We start from the raw sequence: 20353 nt of genomic DNA, 5'->3' as shown, positions 1-20353 counted from the left end.
AAAGCATAGGGTTAACGGGTTAATTATCTTGACACTCTCGATAGCCTTTGAATACACAGGCTTTTAGCAGCGATATCGTGTGGGGACACGTAGAACTGCAGCCCTTCAACTCTGCGAGGTCACGGGCATGGAAGTGAAGCACAGCGCCACCCTGTGAGTCTGGTTGGCAAAACCCCGTCTGAGTGTGATACATTATTACAAATATAAACACGCATGTGTGACCCGGACATTGATTGGCAGTCAGCATTTGTCTTTTTAACTGTTGTTTTGTCTGACTGTGCCTGGGTGACACCGGCAGACGGTTCCAGCTCATGGGTTCAGCTGCTCGAGACAAGCGGTCACCGTGAGCGCACATCACCGGGCAGCTTTCGCCCACCCAGCTAAACCATCCATCGCGAGTAAAGTGTCAGGTGGTGGGATCGCATGGGGACGTAGGATGCATCAACAGAAATGCTAACCAGTTATTGCTGCACTTGAATGGGGGGGCAAGCAGTTTCGATACAAACGAGCGGCCCAGCCAGGTGACCGTATGCTAACGTGCTGCTTCTGTTGTAGCTAGCAGGCAATTTGCTGGTGAACAGCCAGCTAACTTTAGCCGTGTCAGTTTCTGGTCAGGGCCTCTCGTGTCTGCCTCTTGTTACCTCCACTTCGGGAAATTCCAGGTAATGTTATTACTGTCTCTGTTATCTCACCGTCATAACAATGTAATGCTATGCGTTTAACTAGCTAACGTTAACTTGTCATGTGTTAGCCTCTAGATGTGCTAGCTATCTAACATGTAACGTTTCACTGTGCGGCTATGTTTCTGTAGCATATACCATAGCATATTACGTAATAACGTGTAATTAAGCCCACTGTAAAGCATTGCTCTATGTGCACTTTAATTAACAATCTCACTGGATTTTTTTGTAGCTCCACAGAATAATTTAAGGGTAATTTATTCTCCTCTTCTTTCGCCCCATCACAGGTTTTGATTATTTTGTCTCTTTATCAACACCCTCCCAAACAAAACGGGCACATGAAAAGATCTTAGTCTGTGTAAAAACTCACTCTAAACCCACCTTTACTTTCACGTGTCCTGTACATATTCTCATTTAGACCACCATCATCTTCACACTCATCATTTCATAATCAGTTGTTCTGAGGATAGTAAATACCCAAATAATGGATTGATCATGTAGTCTATGAAATATAAGAAAATAGAGAAAAATGCTCATCACAGTTCCTCAGAACTCAAATGGGATTTCTTCAATCTGCATTAAAACTGCAGTTGATGAATGTGAAGTGGATCGGCTAATCGCTCCGACTTTTCAACCCTTCGCCTGCCTCTGTCGTTCAGGGCCATGGATTTCCCGGGCCACTTTGAGCAGATCTTCCAGCAGCTCAACTATCAGCGCGTCCACGGTCAGCTGTGCGACTGCGTCATCGTGGTGGGCAGCAGACACTTCAAGGCCCACCGCTCGGTGCTGGCAGCCTGCAGCACCCACTTCCGTGCCCTGTTCACGGTCGCAGAGGGAGATTCCAGCATGAACATGATCCAGCTGGACAGCGAGGTTTGGGTCTTAATATTGTAATAGTGTAAAAGAGGGCAGTAGTTACTAGTAGTAGTAGTAGTAGTAGTAGAAGTGGTAGTAGAAGTGGTAGTTGGGGTAGGTCACTATGTGATGTCCATTGGGAGGTTTTTTCCATAAGAACAGTGGTAAGAGAGGAAAAAGTTGTGTGTGTGAGAGAGAGTGAGTGAGTGAGAGACAGACAGACAGAAAAAGAGAGACGGAGAGAGATAAAGACAGACAGAGAGAGACAGACAGACAGACAGACAATCAACTTCCTGTGTGCTTGCAGGTGGTGACAGCTGAAGCTTTTGCTGCCCTGGTGGACATGATGTACACCTCGACTCTGATGCTGGGGGAGAGCAACGTCATGGATATCCTCCTCGCGGCCTCGCATCTGCACCTCAACAATGTAGTCAAGGCCTGCAAACACTACCTGACCACGCGCACCCTGCCCGTGTCGCCCTCGCCCGACAGACCCCCCCACCACCTTCACCACCCGCAGCAGGAGCAGCAGAGGCATAGGCAGCAGCAGCAGCAAGTCGCAGATACAGCGGTGAACCCCACCCTCGCAGCCAACGCTAACCTGGCAGCAAACGCCGCCGCGTCGAAGCTGCAGCGCTCCTTCCTGCTGCAGCAGCTGGGGCTCAGCTTGGTGAGCTCCGCTCTGGGTGGGATGGAGGAGGACAGAGTCGGAAACGTGGTCGGCGGTAGGGTGGTGGAACAGAGAGCCTCCTTCCCGATCCGACGCTTCCACAAACGCAAGCCCTCTCTGGCCCTGGGCCTGTCGGAGGAGAGGCCCAGGCAGAGGCAGCGCAGCTCCGGCCCCAACCTGGGGCTGCTGGGAGAAGAAGGGGCGAACGCGGAGCGGGAGGAGGGAGCGCTGCTCTCCCCGGACTCCCACAAGATGGGCGACGAATCCAAATTGGACGGCGCAATCGCCGGCCTGATAGGGGCGCCCCAAGATGACCCCCAGATGCCCAGCCAGTCGGACAGCGGACACTGTGAGGGGGAGGACTCGGGGAGGATGCAGGGAGGGGTGAGGAAGGAGGATGACATGGAGGAGCAGGACCTCCAGGTCAACAGAGCAGGGGTGAAGATCAAATCGGGAGCAGAGGAGGAGGAGGCAGAAGAACAGGAACAGAAGGTAAAGATGCTGCTTGAGTCGTTGTTGTGAGTAGCTGTGAAGCCTCAGGCAACAACATCTGGTCCTGACATCTGTCTGTTTTTTTGTTGTTTTTTTACACATTAAGACTTGAGATGATGACGGGACTGACAAATGACAGTCTTCCAACCTTTATTTATTTACTTTTTTTCTTATTTCTTAATTTTTATTCATTTATTTATTTATTCATTTTTACAAAATGAACCCAACTACTGATAAGACAAAACATTTGGAGTGGATAGTAAGAGAAAAAGTATAAAACAAATTTTTGAATCCTAATCCAAACAGAAAGATTAATTATTTTTATATTTTGTAACTTCTTAACTAAATATTTAGTTTTCTTAAATTACTCATATGTGCAATTAAAGAACAAATCCTCGTGCGAATCCTGCTACTTTAGTTGAGCTGCTGTGTTAAAAAAACCTCCTCCTTTGCTTCCCGCAGGTTGTGGTTAAACGAGAGCCGCTAAGCTCGCCGGAGCCAGCAGACGAAATCAGCGACGTGACATCGCAGGCCGAGCCCGGAGGCCAGGAGGAGAAGGCGGAGCTGAGCCCGGAGAGCAGTGACCGCAGCTTCACCTCCGAGCCCCTGCCCAGCTCCGAGTCCCTGCTGCAGCCCGGCTCCCAGCTGCTCCTCAAGAGCGGCATGGCAGGAGGAGTCGGAGGAGGCTTCGGGTGTAGTAGCGGGCTGGGTGGCAAACCTGGTTTTAGCATCTCCAGCTTCCTCGGCCCCAAAGATTTCGCTGGTGAAGACGACCTCCCCAACACGACGACTGGCGACGCAGTGGCGCACCACTTCCTGCTCAGACAGGAAGCTGCCAGGCCATCCGGCTCGGCTTCGTCCTCTCTCCTGAAGTCGGGTCCGCTCGGTGGCGAGAGTCGCAACGGTTTTGGAGACAACCTTCAAGCCGAGTCTCTGTTCCTCCGGCCCCTGCACGACAGTTTGGGGAACCCCAGAGGAGGTGGGGGAAGTGGCGGCGGGGGGCGTGGAGGGGGAGATCCCTTCGGTTTGGACTTCCAGCGCTCCAGTCTGGGGCTCCACTCCTTGGGGCGAGCAGGGGCAGTGACTGCCGCCGCCCTGGGTTACCCAGGTTACAGACGCATCGCTCCGAAAATGACCACCGGTGCGGGAGGAGACGAAGGAGCGGGTGGCCTCCTCCAGGACGCCGCCTCGTCCTCCTCCTCGAGCCTGGCAAGTCCTCTGCTGCTGAACGAGAGCGGCGGGTACGAGATGAACGGCGGCAGGCCCACCTCCCTCCCCCCGCAGCTGACCCGCGCCTCGGCGGACGTCCTATCCAAGTGCAAGAAGGCGCTGTCGGAGCACAACGTCCTGGTGGTCGAGGGGGCTCGCAAATACGCCTGCAAAATCTGCTGCAAGACCTTCCTCACGCTGACCGACTGCAAGAAACACATCCGCGTCCACACGGGAGAGAAACCCTACGCGTGTCTCAAGTGCGGCAAGCGCTTCAGCCAGTCCTCCCACCTGTACAAGCACTGCAAGACCACCTGCCTGCGCTGGCAGAACAGCAACATGTCCAACGCCCTGCTGTAGGGCCGACGCCACCGCCTCGGAGGAGGATCAGTGATGGGCTGGATTCAAAGCCCCCCCTCCTCCTCCTCCCCCCCAAAAAAAGTTTTCTGAAGCTGTGACAGAGCAGGCGGATGCGATCAGCTGTTCCCTCCTGACGACAGACCAAAGATAGGGACGATAATGTCATGTTTTTCGTGAGAAACCCACACTGTCGATGCGGCTAAAGTCCTAGTAAACACATTTAGTCGTAGAAGGACGACAGGGAAAGGTGCCACATGTGTTGCTATGGATTCATCATAGAATAACCGTAGATATATACAGTGTATACTCCCCTGAGAGTTTCTGACTGCCAGTCTAGACTTTAGTTGTGAAGCTGCTACACTGTTAGCTATGTTGTCTTTCTAGAAGGTGTCATGTGAGTGAAATAGATCTGGTGAGGTGATCCCTTTTGTGCTGAACGTCGTATTGAAGCAAAGTTAACTCACTAATACTCTGTGAGGGAAGCAGCTGTGCAGCGGCAACATCAAGAACAAATATGTACAGATACTACGCTCGTGTGTGGATTCTTTTCACCGCACATTTGTAGAACGTGTAGCAGCAGCCCGCATCAGACTGTACTGCATATTGACCGTGCCTTGTTCTGCGCAAGGACAGTCGACCAGACGGCGTACCGACGCATTGGGATTCAGTTTGTGTGCCAGATGTGAAGCCTGTAGGTGTTGAGAACTGTTGATGGTTGTGTGCTCCTGGTGCTGTACTGTTAACAAAAGGTGGATCGAGTCAGATTCAAGTTCAACTGATGGAAAAGATGACGGAGAATCTGGTGTATTGTTGCAGCGAAAACAATGTCGACTGGACAAAACAACGTCAACTTTTTTAAATTACCGAAGTGAGGAAAGAAAATCGCTGCATTCACTGGGCCTTGCAGTCTCTTTTTGAGAAAAACTAATCTTTCATTATAATGCCTATTTTAAATAACGACTTCACACGCTGTAAAACGCACCTTATTTTGTGTCACCTGGCACATTTCTTTGTGATTTTTCAATTGTATCAATTCTGGCATTTTCCCTCCTTATTGGTTACTGACTGGGAGTGACCACAGAAGTCTCCGCTGTGGTCAACGACTTAACAGACCGTCCACACACATACAGTGTGTGTGTGTGTGTGTGTTTATTAAAAGGGTAATGAAGTAGTGCCGAGAGGCGGAGTCGTCTAAAGAGAAATGATTGGCTGAGATTCAGCACGTTACTGAAAAAGGGCTTTAGAAATGTAAATATTGCACATTTGTGGTCCGTTTTGACAAAACAACTCCAGAAGAACTAAACATTGTGTATCATTTTTGCTACTGTACTTGATATCTGTGGTTTATACACACCTGCCTTTGTATATCTTGTGAAAAGCACTTCGACAAATCTTTTTTTTTTTTTTTAACTGGACTGTTGACTATGTGAAAACGTCGCTGTATTGCAATTATCCAACTCCACTGGTTCTCAAGGGGGTTTTAAAGCTAACAGCCGTAGCATTTTTGCTAGCAGGTGATCTATAATACACAATGCCCACAGGGAAAAGTCAGAAAATAATTTTTACAGGGTCTCCTGTCATTTAAAAAAAAAAAAAAAATTTCAGGAGTTTTAACTGTTTTTTTAATATGTGTAATTTTAATGTCAACCTGTATCTGCAAATCCATTGGAGTAAGACTAAAAAAAGAACAGACATGCATTGGTAGACGGTTGTTTGATTGGAATCAGTGTTCATGCATCGTTGAGTTCTGTTTAAGTGAACCAAAATGGTAAAAGAAACGACATGTTCGCCTTTTTGTATACTTGACTGCTTGCTGTATCGTGTCTCCTGCACTGTCGATGAGAAACAGGCGGTCGTCGCTCCCATTCCCAGTCTGCACCTTATTCTACCTTTTTAGAGTCATGACACTGTTACCAAATGACGCACATGTTAACGGATAACCTTGACTTTTTCTTCAGAAGAGTCGTCTCCTCGTAGGATGTTTCTCCCTGACAGCATAAGCTGACCCACCGGTTTACCTGCAAAATCAGTAGTGAAGTCGTGATCATGCTCTTGAGAGTCCTCCGACATGGCCTGTTGAGGACCATTATGGTGCTGTCTTCTCAAAGCTTTTGCGTAAACTGTTAATGTGAACCTCTGAAAAATGCACTGACTGTACTACCCCCCCCCTTGTATGAATATGCCAAAATGTTCAAATGCATTAAAAAAAAAAGATATTATGAAAGTCACTGCCTTACTGCCCTCTAGCTTGAAAAGCTGGGCTTTTGTTAATATGCCAAATCTGAAGTACTTCTGTGTGTGTTTTTTTCTGTGTACTTAACCTAATGTAACCACGAGAGGACTAAATGTTTGTCACTTTGCTGTTGAGCGCTATGAAGATTGTACAGTATGTTCAGTTGTTGTATAGACTGAATAAAAAACGAAGAAATTCAGTTTTGTTGCTGGTGACATTTTTGGAAAATACAAGCTGAAGTAGCACACGAGAATAAGACGGTTATTTTATGTTGAAGATTAAGATGTAAGCGAATAAGGAAGCGGCGATACAAAGTTTAAACGGTGGTTTTATTTGAATCTTGGAAATGAATAATTAGGCACACAAGTTGAACTGATGTTTCCTTCTCTACAGCTTGAGCTCTTTGATCATCGGCTCGCCTCGCAGGCCCAGCAGGAGGTTGTTTGCCGCCAGGGCAGACATGGTGTTGCGGGTGGTGTAAGAGGCACTGGCAATATGTGGGAGAATCACTGTGGGAGGAGAGCGTTTATAAAGACAGATGATAAATTTAGCCTTAAAGGGGCAGGTAACCCCCAAAATCAAAACTACATATTGTCTCTCTTAACTGTAGTGCTATTTATCAATCTAGATTGTTTTTGTGTTAGACGCCAAGTTTTGGAGATACCAGCCACAGAGGGGTCTGCCTTCTCTCCAATGAGATGGGACTATATGACAATCAGCTTGTGGTGCTCAAAGTGCCAAAATATAATTACATTTGAAAAACTCAAAACAATGGTCGAAAGAAAATACTATAGTCCCGTTAGGGAACTCACACCAAAACAATGTAGATTGATAAATAGTGCTAGAGAGAAAATATGTGTTTTCTGGGTTGAACTGTCCCTTTAAGCACCGATAAGTCTGTCCCACTCACCGCAGTTTTTGAGGGTGAAGAGCGGGTGGTCTGTGGGCAAGGGCTCAGGAACAGTCACATCCAGCCCAGCTCCCGCAATCTGGCCAGTGGACAGAGCCTCATACAGGTCTTCCTGGTTCACCACGCCCCCTCTTAACTCAACAGAAGGACCAGAATGAGAGAAAAGCATGGTTACCGTTCGTAGTCGAGTATTTCATTACACGGCATCGTCGTACAGTATGTGTCAGTGATTCAGTTGTGTCTGTGCACCTGCTTGTGTTGATAAAGATGGAGGTGCTCTTCATCTTGGAGAAGAGGTCCTTGTTGCAGATCTCCTTGGTTTCCGGCGTTAAAGCGCAGCACACAGCTAGGAAATCGGACCGCTTCGCCAGCTCGTCAAAAGAGACTGGACCGAGAGACGGGGCCATTGGTGTTATTGCAATTAAAAAAAATCAAAGGCCTGACATGTCATTTCCTATCCTTTAAAGTGACAACATATTGAGTATCTGTGAGGTCAGGATGTGAAAGCAGTAAATCTCTACAATCCTTACCGTACTCTGCATTGATGAGGCCGGCCAGCTCGGGCCTGGGGGCCACGTCCGCGTAGATGAACTTCTTGACCTTGAAAGCAGCCAGGCGCTCGGCGATGGCCACGCCTTTGAACACAAAGTGAGAAGAATCGTTTTTTTTAGTTGTTTTTTTTATCGTTCGTGTTTCAGATGCTCCCATGCTCACCTATCCTCCCCAGGCCCAGGATCCCCACGGTGCTGTTGGTCAGCTCGTGTCCACACAGCCACAGAGTTCTCCATGTGCCCCAGCCACCACTGACACGAGAGAGAGGGAGTTTAACCTTTGACCCTCCGCCCCAAAAAAGTCTCCATACGTGGATGGATCTCAGTGTGTGTGGTACGTTACGTCTTGGCTTCATGTGTGGCCTCTATGAGCCTCCTGGAGGTGGTGAGCAGCAGAGCCACAGTCAGCTCAGCCACAGAATCAGTCAGGACGTCCGGGGTGTAACCCACACGGATCCCTCTAGGGGAAAGCGCACACACACACACGCAAGCACACACACATTAAATACATCGAGACCTTCGACTTTAATGCGTCTCAAGGAAATGAGATGAAAATCACCTCTTCTTCAGCTCCTCCAAAGAGAGATGGTCGAATCCCACCGACATGGTGCTGAGGACCTTGAGGTTTGGACCTGCGGGAGTACACCAAAAAATAAACGCAGGGCTTTTATTATTTGCATACGTCACTCAACTGACTCTAAAGGCCGTCCTCCCCCCGACCTGCAGCATCCAACAACTCTGCATCGATCTTCTCCGTCAGCACGCAGAGCAGACCGTCGACGCCTCTGACCTGCTGCAGGAGCTCCTCCCTGGGCACAGCGACGTCGTCGGTGTCCCACAGTTCAAACTGCACCCTGGGAAAACAGAAACCGGATCCATATCAAATTAATTTCTTAATCATCCGCAGAAGAAATGGCATTGGGTGCTAAAGCTTTCGTTAATGTTCCTACTAAGATATGCCGCATGTCAAGTTGTGCCACACATACTGTAGGTTTGTACAGAGATATGGGGCCTTTTAAGGTGCAGAGAGCTTCAGCTCTGCTGTGGGGGAATACCCTTTAGGCTACCAGTCTTATCTGACTAACCCAAAGGCAAACATTAGCAGCCCTGTTTACGCAAAGTAAATGATGAACTTCACAAAGCAGACCATTCAAAAAGGGTATCACAGTCAGCTACATGTCACGATCCAATGAAGATTCAAAGTGACTTAACGAGACACTCACTGTCCAGATTCACGGAGGATCCTCAGGCCCTCGGGTGGGATCTGTCGGGTGACGTACACCCGTTGCAGGGTTGACATCTCCCTCAGCGCATTGCTTGTGACACCCCCAGTCAGTGGAGCAGCAGCGAACCGCTGGAGCTGACGCAGTGCCATACGACTGCACCACATTGCCAGGAGAGAGCGATTCTGAGGGGGTCAGGCGTCCGAGAGGCGTCAGTGGCAATTTGAAGTTCAGAAGTCCTGCTGTGTGTGCATGTGTGTGATTTTGGCTCCAGTTCAGGGGGGGAGGTTGCTGCATGTGTGTGTGTCCCTGACCAATATGATTAGAGGGAGGGTGTCTCTGAAGTCTGTTGAGGGAGTGTCTGTCACAGACAAACTAAACACAGAAATCACTGAGTCAAATCTATATCCAGCTTCAGGATTAAGTGAATTTTGAGATAATTTTCACTTCAGGCCAAATAGATATATTGACCTAAAACAGACACAGAAACTTTTTTTTTCTCACACCCTCACACACACGCACGCACACACACACACACACACACACACACACACACACACACACACACACACACACACACACACAAAGCACAGAGACACAAATTGCACAAATATATGAAAGACAGCAGCAGACTTGTTTTTTTCCTTAAATCATCTCCCAGAATGGGAATCGGTGCGTAAATGTTTCACTCGGCGGTTGACCTTTGTTTCTTTAAACAGTAGAAGACCCAATTGCTGCTTTTCTGACCCGTCTCTCTGGCTGGGACAGGTTCAGCAATCTGTCCTTACTTTCTCAACTGGAGAATGACAACTGTGTCATTAATCTGTACATTGCAACACGTTACATCCCTCACTATTTTTTTTCTCCTTTAGTTTTTTCTTGATTTATATTATAATAACACCCCTATTCAGTATTTTTGTCCTGGGCCTATGAGTTTGTGAAAATAGTTTTCTTGCTGATCCACACTCTGAAAATGTACTTCTTGATATTTAATTTTTCAAAAATGATAATAGAAGAGAATATTAGTTACATGTCGGATTGGATTTAGTGAATACATTCACAAAATAGTCCTGAAAATACTGTAAACATATTGGATGACCTTGATCACGTGATCGTCATAACCCGGAACAACTCCAAGTTTTTAACCAGTCACAACCATTCATTCCTTCTAGCCCGTCGCGCATACTGACAGGTAGCTACGTATGATTATTTGTCTCATTTTAACAATATTCACAACGCCTTTTTCATATCGATTGGTAGACAGATAATACCTATACCCGCTGTCTTCCCTGGGCAGTTATCCGTAGCCTAACGTGTGTGTCACCACTTTTAACGAGTTCATGACAAGTGTCCTCGCCACCGGCACCAGTGGCACTCAGCGCTAGCTAGCTGTAGCTGCTAACGCTGAGCTTCCACCAGCAGGTTCATAAATCAGCCAGCGGTTATTACGGTAGCTAACTCAACTGCTGTGAGATTTAACTGTTGAAAGACGCCACTACGTTGGCTCGAGACAGTCATTTTACGTTTGCGCGCGACTGACAGCTGCCAGGTTTAACAACATTGTTGACAACTCATGTTAGAGTCAGCCGGGGTGTGTAGGTAAAGTTAGCCATTTAGCTAACCCACAACAGGGCGTTGGTTTTAGATTACTACCGGTGGACAACCCATGCGTTTTCTATCTTTGGTAATCCCTGTTTGTACTCTGTTTGTGGTTCAGTAGGTAGAGCCGTGTTCTCAGACAGTTGAATTCCCCCCTCTTCCCCTCCCAGCATGGCTGCAGACTCGATGGAGATTGACGACTCTCTTTACAGGCAAGTCTAGTAACCGCAGTCCCTTATTAAAGCACTTGAAACTACAGATAACGTGACATTACAGTGCTGTGCTCTACACTACAGTCCCTCACACTTCCTCTTCCTGCCTCCCTTTCTTTGTGCAGCCGCCAGCGCTATGTGCTGGGAGACAGTGCTATGCACCAGATGGCCCGGTCCTCAGTCTTTCTCAGTGGAATGGGAGGACTGGGAATCGAGATAGGTAACATTGGGCTAAAATGTCCTATTATTGCATGCCAGCACTCTACTATCACTCAATGGTGGTTTGACACTGATTCATTCTGCTTCCACAGCAAAGAATATCGTCCTGGCTGGCGTGAAGGTATGTAGTATTTAATGTTTCAACGTGGAGTGTCCTGAGAGTTGGTCTTCCTGTAGCCTTATATTTTTGTATCTGTGTGCAGGCAGTCACCCTTCATGACACAAAGCAGTGTGAAACTTTGGATCTGGGGTCCAACTTCTTTATCCACAAAGAGGACGTCTTGAGCCAGAAGAGAAGGTAAAACACGACGCTGGACTTTTCCTCTTCACCTCTGACATCGCTCACAATCTGAAACATCGTGTACCTCTTCTGTCACATTGTGCCGCAGGGTGGAGGCGGTGTGCCCCCGGGTCGCAGAGTTGAACCCGTACGTCCACGTCGACGTGTCCTTGTCGGCTCTGGATGACAACACCGATCTCAGCTTCCTCGGGAAGTATCAGGCAAGGCTTTCTTTCAGAATCTGTAGTTTGTTCTTTAGTGGAGAACGGAGGGTGGGATCGATCGGCTTGGATTCGCAGTTAAAATAGTTTCTGGTGGAGGCGAGGTGGAAAAGTTTCAAAATTTAAATAAAAAAACACTCCTTCAACTTGATCTCCTTCACAGCTGTAATCCAAAACGCCCACTTGTTCCAAACCTGCATTGTGCTCTGCTCTCTCCTGCAGTGTGTGATTCTGACTGAAGCCCGACTGAGCCTGCAGAAGAGAGTGAACGACTTCTGCCACACCCATCGACCCCCCATCAGAGTAAGTCCACGTAGGTTTCATATACAGTGCTGGCTGAACCACAACTTGCACGTGGCGTAACACGCAATCAAGTTAAACGCGAGCCAAACCTCTCTTTAAAACCTGGTGTTCTCTCCAGTTCATTGGCTGCGATGCGTACGGCATCTGCGTGCGGGTGTTTTGTGATTTTGGAGAGGAGTTTGAGGTGTCGGATCCCACAGGAGAGGAGCCCAAGGAGATTTTCATCCAAAGTATCACTCAGGTAGTCATCTATCTATCTTTCCTCTTCCTGTCAGGCAATTTTTGTAATTGTCAGAAGTTAAAGGAGCTTCATTTGATCTCCTTTTGTTAAATTTGGACCGTTCAGGACAACCCTGGGGTGGTAACCTGCATGGACAACCAACCCCACGGCCTTCAGACCGGCCAGAGTGTTGTCTTCAGAGAGGTCAACGGCATGGTGGAAGTCAACGGCACCGCACGGCCCATTTCAGGTATTATTTCTGCATAGACGATAATAACTTTACTGTTTTTGGTGTACGTTTACGATTGCAGTTGTAACACCAGCATTACCGATGAATCACAGATTTACATACAATTTAGAATATGGTTAATAATATTTATATCAGGGGAAACAAATGTACTGTACGATTCAAAGAGCAGAATTAATGAGAGATTTTCTGAATAACGTGACATAAGAGCGCATTAATCTAATCTCTCTCGTGTGTGTGTGTGTGTGTGTGTGTGTGTGTGTGTGTGTGTGTGTGTGTGTGTGTGTGTGTGTGTGTGTGTGTGTGTGTGTGTGTGTGTGTGTGTGTTGTATTAGTCCTCTCCCCTCACAGCTTTGCAATAGGAGACACATCCCTACTACAACCATATGCACATGGAGGTTTCTTTGTTCTGGTGAAAACCCCCAAGACGTACAGATTTGTAAGTATTTGTCAGAAATATTCCAGATGAACCAAAAAAAGATAAATACTTGTTTAAATAAACATATTCTTTGTGTGTGTGTGTGTGTGTGTGTGTGTGTGTGTGTGTGTGTGTGTGTGTGTGTGTGTGTGTGTATCTATCCCTGCTGTATTTCAGGAGACATTAGAGAGACAGTTGTGTGATCCTCAGGTCCTGACTCCAGACTTCAGTAAACCAGAGGTGAGAGTTTCTGAGAGACTCCATGGGAAACCAAGGTTTAAAGGGACGGTTAGCCAGCTTTGGGCTCCTCCCAGGGCTACAGCAACGCTAGCGCACTTTAACAAGGCACTTGTCCAAAAAGCATTCAGCATAACCAGCTTAAAAAGTTTGGATTGGATGATTGTGTGTACAGACCAGTAGAGTCACATGGCTTCTAAGTAAAGTTAAGTTACATGCTTATTCTTTTCCCCTGATAAACAGTTCATGTTAATTTCAGTGACGCCAGTCTTGATAAGTGAGCCCTGCTGTGTGGTACTAACTGCTGTGTACAAACGGCTTGTAACGTTTGTTTGAGTTTAACCAAGCAGTTTCCCCACAATCTCCTTTATTCTACCCATCAGGCCCCGCTCCAGATCCATGCAGCCATGTTGGCTCTGGACAACTTCCAGGAGCAGCACAGCAGACTCCCCAACACTGGGTAAACATTTCTCTGCCTGTCACTGCCCAGATCTCATCTGCTGCTTTACTTTCCTGTTCTCAACAGTCCCCGAGGTCTTTGGTCCTGGCTGTGGATTTCAGTGTGTGAAGTTGTTGGAATGTTTGTAATTTTTATGCCATCAGGTGCTCACAGGATGCCGAGGTTTTACTGAAGCTAACCGAGGAAGTGAATGCAACTCTCAGGAACAGAGTGAGTGCTTTTTAAAAAAAAAAAAAATTATATATATATCTCTCATGGTTTGATTTAGTCGAACCTGCAGAGATGCACACACATCCTCTTTGACAGACGGCTTAACGTCTGTCTTTCCTTTCCAGGCTTCCGTGAACGTGGAGTTGGTGCGCTGTCTGTCGAGGACAGCGAGGGGAACCCTCCCTCCGTTAGCAGCGGCTGTGGGAGGCCTAGCCAGCCAGGAAGTTCTTAAGGCCATCACAGGGAAGTTTGCACCACTGCAGCAGTGGGTAGGTCAATCAATTTAACCACAGAAGTGAAATGGTGCTTATTGACCATTCAATGGCTCAATCTACCCTGTTAAACTGAATTTTGGCCCCTGTTTTTGCAATGGTTTTTAAAAATGGTTTAAAGTTAATTCTTCTGTTTCTCCTGCATTTAGTTCTATCTCGATGCCATCGAAGTAGTCCGGCCACTCCAGTCCGTTGCTGCCGAGGAGTTTTCTCCAAGGGGCGATCGCTACGATGGGTTACGAGCCTGCATCGGTGAATCGATGTGTCTGGAACTGCACAAGCTCAGGGTCTTCATGGTAAGGATTGAACAGTGCGTATACGTTGAATTGTTTTTACGGTTCTCATCCAAATGAACCGCTACCACGTCTTCTCCTCCAGGTGGGCTGTGGGGCCATCGGCTGTGAAATGCTGAAGAACTTCGCCCTGCTTGGGGTGGGATTGGCCAGCAGCTCAGGAGAGGTGGGTGTCTCTGCGTTTCCTCTCGTCTGTCTGACTTGATGTATTTCACAGCTCGTCGGTATGTATTTAGTGAGTATTTGTACTACATCTTCTCAGGTATGCATCACAGACCCTGACCTCATAGAAAAGTCCAACCTCAATCGGCAGTTTCTCTTCAGACCACATCATATACAGGTGAACCTTTCAATGCAATATTTACTCACCTTTTACTAGTGGCAATGTGTGAAATCTTGTCTCTGATTGTAATCACAGTTAACAAGAACCTTGATCAGAATCCACCACACAGACATTCACGCACTTTCTTTTCTCCCGGCGTCTCAGAAACCGAAGAGCACCACGGCAGCAGAAGCCACTCTAGAAATCAACCCGGACCTACAGGTGGACGCTCACCTCCACAAGGTGTGTCCCGCTACCGAGAGCATCTACAGTGACTCCTTCTACTCCCGCCTGAACCTGGTGGTCACCGCGCTGGACAACGTGGAGGCCCGCAGATATGTGGACAGGTCGGTGCAAATATTAAAGTGACACGGGAGAGTTCGGTTGATTTTCATTTCTTTGGTTTGGTTTTTCACTGACTGAGCCCGTCTCTCACCATAAACCCAGACAGAGCACACCTATGGCATGAATCGGGGGGGGCTTTGTTGACTAATTTGGCCAACAAGTGATATAGTGTTTGTGCGCGTGTTTCGTTTTCAGCCGCTGTTTATCCAATCAGAGACCTCTCCTGGACTCCGGCACCATGGGAACTAAAGGACACACAGAAATCATCGTGCCAAATTTGACAGAGTCCTACAACAGCCATGTGAGTGTGTGTGTGTGTGTGTGTGTGTGTGTGTGTGTGTGTGTGTGTGTGTGTGTGTGTGTGTGTGTGTGTGTGTGTGTGTGTGTGTGTGTGTGTGTGTGTGTGTGTGTGTGTGTGTGTGAGTGACCGAGTGAGTGAGTGAGTGAGTGAGTGACCGAGTGAGTGAGTGAGTGAGTGACCGAGTGAGTGAGTGAGTGAGTGAGTGAGTGACCGTCTTTGTGTTTTTTGTTACCGTGGTGTACTGGCAGTCCCAGACGCAGACCTTAGTCTTTACAATGATCATTGGCTTTGCTACCCAGAGGGACCCCCCAGAAGAGGAGATCCCATTCTGCACTCTCAAGTCCTTCCCTTCTGTCATCGAGCACACCATTCAATGGGCCAGAGACAAGGTCAGCCAGCTCAAAACCCAACAAGTTACCTTTTCTTTTTTTTACCGTTAGCGTGTGCTAATTCTGAACTTTAACTTTGGGTTTGTCTAGTTTGAGAATCTGTTTGCACACAAGCCCTCCATGTACAACTCGTTCTGGCAGACACACCCCTCTGCCCAAGTGGTGCTACAGGTAAGGCTTTGTACGGCATAAGTGTAGTTTTGACTTGTTATAAGTAGCCTTTGCCAGCGATGTGATGCTTTACATGAAAATCACTGTGTGTGTGTGTGTGTGTGTGTGTGTGTGTGTGTGTGTGTGTGTGTGTGTGTGTGTGTGTGTGTGTGTGTGTGTGTGTGTGTGTAGAGGATGCAGCTGGGGGAAAGTCTGGAGGGGTCATTCCAGGTCATTAAGCTGCTAAGCAAACGGCCCAACAAGTGGGAACAGTGCATCACGATCGGCCGTCTGAAATTTGAGAAGTACTTCAAGAGAAAGGTAACAAGTCCTCTCCTGAAAACACACAATTGTTAGTAGATCATGTGTTGGTGCAAGCTCCACAATCATTTTCTTTTTGTGTGTAGGCTCTACAACTGTTGCACTCTTTCCCTCTAGACACAAGGTTAAAAGATGGAAGTAAGTATACCTCTAAAGTTATCAAATGATTTCATTATAAATTGTATTTAAGAGCAAAGACTATAGTTGATTATTCTTCTCTTCCTCAGGTTTGTTTTGGCAGTCCCCAAAAAGACCTCCAGCACCTATTGATTTTGACTTGAAAGACTCTTTGTGAGTATGCTCTCTTCATGGTTCATGCCATTCTTGTGTTGTACGTTTCACATCTTACCAAACCCTCCTTGTTTCCCCCGGCAGGCACTTCAGTTTCATTGTCAGCACTGCCCGGCTCTTCGCGGGGATTTACAACATACCTTACTCAGAAAAGGTAGGTCACGTGCGCTCATACACTTTCTCAAACACACACACACACACACACTTAATCACTGACTGGACTTTTCCTTCTTTATCAGGATGTCACTGAAGAGGAGGTGACCAGGCTTCTCTCAGATGTCAAGATTCCCGAGTACAGGCCCTCGGAGAAGGTGAGCTTTGCCGCTGAGCTGGTGCTTGAGGTTCTATCATAGTGTAAAAAAAACCAACCCTCTCATCTTGTTTGATTGCTCTGTCCCTTCCAGTGTATAGAGACCGACGAGTCGGCAAAGAAGCCCGATTCAATGAAGTTGCCTCTGAGCAGCGAGGAAGAGAGGGAGGCCATCACACAGCTGGAGCAGGCCATCGCAACCGACAACGTCACAGCAGGTGCACAGCCAAAGGAAAAACACAACAAATACTAAATAGTCCGATTTGTAAATGGACACTGGTATTCAGTTATATCCATTACAACAGTGTGACCCTCTTCTACATCACAGTGTAAAACTACTTCTAACCATTAGTGACGCTGTGTGTGCTTCCACTCACAGAGAGGCTACAGGTGAGCCCGCTGCAGTTTGAGAAGGACGACGACGGCAACGGCCACATGGACTTTGTCACGGCGGCGTCCTCCCTCAGAGCCCGGATGTACGCCATCGAGCCGGCCGACCGACTCAAGACCAAGCGGATCGCCGGCAAGATCATCCCCGCTATCGCCACGGCAACGGCCGCTGTGGCTGGACTGGTGAGAAACGTTCTCCGCATCGACGGTTTAACCGGGTGCCATTTGTTTTGAGACGCCTACGGAACACTTGACAATATGACGATCTGTACTTTCTGTCTATTTGTTCAAACTTGCACAATGCACCCGACCCCCAGTGACTACCCCTGACGTTGGTTGGCCCATGTAGTTCTTTTCGGGTTGTGCCGGTCAGACTGGGCCAAATAGGTGAAAGTCGGGCCACCAGATCACGGATACAAGCGGCCGCAATGACTTTCCCCCATAGAGTGGCTGGGCTCACCCTTAAGAGATAGTGTGAGGACTAGAGCTGCTGCTCCATGGCACCTAAAGGAGCCAGTTGGGGTGGTTCAGGTATCTGATCAGGATCCCTCCCGGACGACTTCCTTTGGAGGTTGGTTAGACCCTCGGAACACGCCGGAGGATCCAGACTCACAGTATTAGAACGTCAGGAGTGTAAATAGATGTTGAAAAGCAAATTCCGTTGTTCTCAACATCCTTAACTTTGGGTTATTTCTTTTTTCTGATGTGTTCAGGTGGCCCTCGAGTTGGTGAAGGTGGTCGGAGGCTACGAGTTTGAGTCTTTCAAAAACTGCTTCTTTAACTTGGCCATCCCTGTAGTGGTGCTCACAGAGCCTGCCCAAGTCAAACAGTCACTCATCAGGTAAGTGATAAAACACCTGGAACTGTTTTGTTGACTGTTTTGACATCACGCACTGAATGACTCTGACGTCTTCCCCAGGGACAACATTTACTTCTCCATCTGGGACTGTTGGACTATCTTTGGCCACGAGGACTTCACCCTCTCTGACTTCATGAACGCAGTGAGGGTGAGAAGCCATTTGCTTGTATTCAGATGATCGTATTTCCCCTGAGGTTTGTCAATGCTTCTTTGGTTTTTTTTTTTAAATAAATTGCTGTTGTATTCCAGGAAAAGTATGGAATCGAACCCACTATGGTCGTCCATGGTGTGAAGATGCTCTATGTGCCTGTGATGCCTGGTCACTCGAAGAGACTCAAGCTAACGTAAGTGTTTCCTGAGACTCTATTCTTTGTAAACCCCCTGAAGAACCTTGCGTCTCTGAATCTCGCCTCTGCCTCTCCTCAGGATGCAGAAGCTGATCAAGCCATCCGTGGGCCGTCGCTACGTCGACCTCACTGTGTCATTTGCCCCAGAGGCGGACGGAGACGACGACCTGCCCGGCCCTCCCGTCAGGTACTTTTTCAGCCGGAATGGAGAGACGCCCTGACGCCTTGCCGGGTGGCGTCCTCAAGCCTCTTGTGTCCTTACTTCTCCCTTCTTTCATGTAAATTGTTGTACCCCAATAACCTGGGCCACGGCCTAGAGCTTTCCTTCAGGATGATGTCTGACTTGGGCTAAGCTCCTGGGCCCCAACACCAGCCCCCCGACCCCCCCTGTACGTAATGGAACATGAAAAGGCCAGTCCTGGTCCCCGTTTTTCTTGCCCCGGATCTAGCCAACACGAGGCTGCTTGAGTAGCACTTAACTGTACCTTTGTACATATATTTCCTGTTCTGTTTTCTACTCTGGTAAAACAAAAAACAATGCACAGCTCCGGCCTGTGTCGATGCCTTAATTGATTATTAACCTTTTTTTCTGTTTGTGACAGTGAGTCTGACTGAAAACTATGTTTACAGAAACCTGCAATCTCCAGAACACACAATCCCATTGGTCTCGTTTGTGTTTTAAAGTCTGCTGGGCCCAGAAAAAAAAAGGGGGGGGGAGGGGTGAAGTATAGTTGTTAGGCATCACATTCTGCTTCCTCTCATTGGATTTGATCTCATTGCCAACCTCTTCCTTTATAGAAGGATATGGATATATATACATATGGAGGCCAATATTATATAAACAGTTAGAGGTGCAAAACAACTGAAGATACTGACTACCATTGTGTCTGCAGAGGATTGTTCTCTTTTAAAAACATCTCTATCACAGCGGGATGGTATTAACCCAACATTACGGAGCAGATGTGCGTTGCTCTTAACTTCATGGGTGAAAGCACCCACTAATTGTAGCTACTACTCTTACCCATCATGTTAAATACTTAGGTAATTACAGTATCGACATCGGTTAACACATTTAGGTGAACCACATGTTCCTCATTAGATTAAGTAATGGCATGACTTCAATTGTTTCTCTCACTCACACACTCACACACTCACACACACACACACACACACACACACACACACACACACACACACACACACACACACACACACACACACACACACACACACACACACACACACACACACAGAAAAGAGGCCTTTTTCTTTTTTTGACTGACAAAACATCTGTACCACCATCTGGGATCACACTCCTGTTTTTTTTTTTGCTTTTTCTAAACACGATCTGTGCTGCTGTTGTTTGTCCATGACACGTATTTATTTACTCGTTACTCATTTGTCACTTTTTTTTTGTGTCAAACTGAGCCTGTGTTGTTGGTGTCCTGGTTTATTATGAAATGACAAACTAAAGTCAAACTAAAAGCGTTTAAAAAAAAAAAAAGAAGTAAATCAGCCTTCTGTTTAGTTCCAGTTGAAGGTTGTGAAAAGGGGTCTTAGAAATAGTCTGCATCGGCTTATATTGACAAGAAAGTCGATGTAGTTTTGAGTGAAATCATAAAAAATATGTAGCTCTATTGATGTATTTAACACTGACAGGTTATCGTCTGCATCAATCAAGACTAAAGCCACACAATATGCTTCCTCGACCACGTTTATTTTTCTCCCTGTAACCAGAGGTGGTGAATTCGGCGTTTCACAGAAAATGTCACATGTTGACACTTTTCTTTCGCGGTGAAGGTCATAAGTGTAAAACTAAACTGTTATTGTGCGACAATGATGACGATGTATGTTCCTGTGACAGACAACTCAACCAACGGTCCAATAAAATGTGAGATTTTCAGGATGTCCTCCAGACTACGGCTGCTCCGCGTCTTTTTGTTCTGAATGCACC

The 20353-nt window shown here is 47.2% G+C and overlaps 3 protein-coding genes across 5 annotated transcripts; 2 read left to right on the top strand and 1 right to left on the bottom strand.

The window, feature by feature from the left end:
* The first annotated feature begins 114 nt into the window (after positions 1-114).
* Positions 115-6698, top strand: LOC137885333 (zinc finger and BTB domain-containing protein 5). 2 transcript variants are annotated; one of them, XM_068727556.1, is made up of 5 exons: positions 115-153; positions 299-662; positions 1340-1553; positions 1843-2697; positions 3160-6698. In XM_068727556.1, the coding sequence occupies exons 3-5, from the start codon at positions 1344-1346 to the stop codon at positions 4264-4266; spliced, it is 2172 nt and encodes a 723-aa protein (XP_068583657.1). In that variant the 5' UTR covers positions 115-153; positions 299-662; positions 1340-1343; the 3' UTR covers positions 4267-6698. The 2 variants fall into 2 exon arrangements, with proteins under 2 accessions (XP_068583657.1, XP_068583656.1); XM_068727555.1 differs by having other exon boundaries at positions 129-662.
* Positions 6699-6809: 111 nt separating this feature from the next.
* On the bottom strand, positions 6810-9414 carry grhprb (glyoxylate reductase/hydroxypyruvate reductase b). The gene is made up of 9 exons (XM_068727746.1): positions 9184-9414; positions 8681-8814; positions 8520-8592; positions 8304-8420; positions 8124-8212; positions 7940-8044; positions 7659-7794; positions 7410-7540; positions 6810-7008 (listed from the first exon to the last, which is right to left on the bottom strand). The coding sequence occupies exons 1-9, from the start codon at positions 9348-9350 to the stop codon at positions 6887-6889; spliced, it is 1074 nt and encodes a 357-aa protein (XP_068583847.1). The 5' UTR covers positions 9351-9414; the 3' UTR covers positions 6810-6886.
* A 916-nt stretch (positions 9415-10330) lies between these two features.
* On the top strand, positions 10331-20319 carry uba6 (ubiquitin like modifier activating enzyme 6). 2 transcript variants are annotated; one of them, XM_068726848.1, is made up of 32 exons: positions 10331-10375; positions 10901-10994; positions 11120-11214; positions 11306-11334; positions 11417-11511; positions 11603-11714; positions 11937-12017; positions 12136-12258; positions 12364-12487; positions 12820-12923; positions 13080-13142; positions 13523-13599; positions 13743-13809; positions 13935-14078; positions 14231-14377; positions 14460-14540; positions 14637-14714; positions 14862-15043; positions 15237-15342; positions 15642-15731; positions 15822-15902; positions 16074-16202; positions 16289-16340; positions 16430-16493; positions 16578-16647; positions 16733-16804; positions 16898-17021; positions 17183-17376; positions 17907-18034; positions 18113-18200; positions 18302-18396; positions 18479-20319. In XM_068726848.1, the coding sequence occupies exons 2-32, from the start codon at positions 10954-10956 to the stop codon at positions 18618-18620; spliced, it is 3078 nt and encodes a 1025-aa protein (XP_068582949.1). In that variant the 5' UTR covers positions 10331-10375; positions 10901-10953; the 3' UTR covers positions 18621-20319. The 2 variants fall into 2 exon arrangements, with proteins under 2 accessions (XP_068582949.1, XP_068582950.1); XM_068726849.1 differs by having other exon boundaries at positions 10361-10375; positions 10904-10994.
* Positions 20320-20353: the final 34 nt, after the last annotated feature.

Source organism: Cebidichthys violaceus, unplaced genomic scaffold (genome assembly GCF_023349555.1).
Source record: "Cebidichthys violaceus isolate CVI_PGR_0920_01 unplaced genomic scaffold, fCebVio1.0.p SCAF_4, whole genome shotgun sequence".
NCBI classification, from domain to species: Eukaryota; Metazoa; Chordata; class Actinopteri; order Perciformes; family Stichaeidae; genus Cebidichthys; species Cebidichthys violaceus.
Note: the sequence above shows the minus strand (reverse complement) of the source record. Positions and strands in the feature narration are given on the sequence as shown.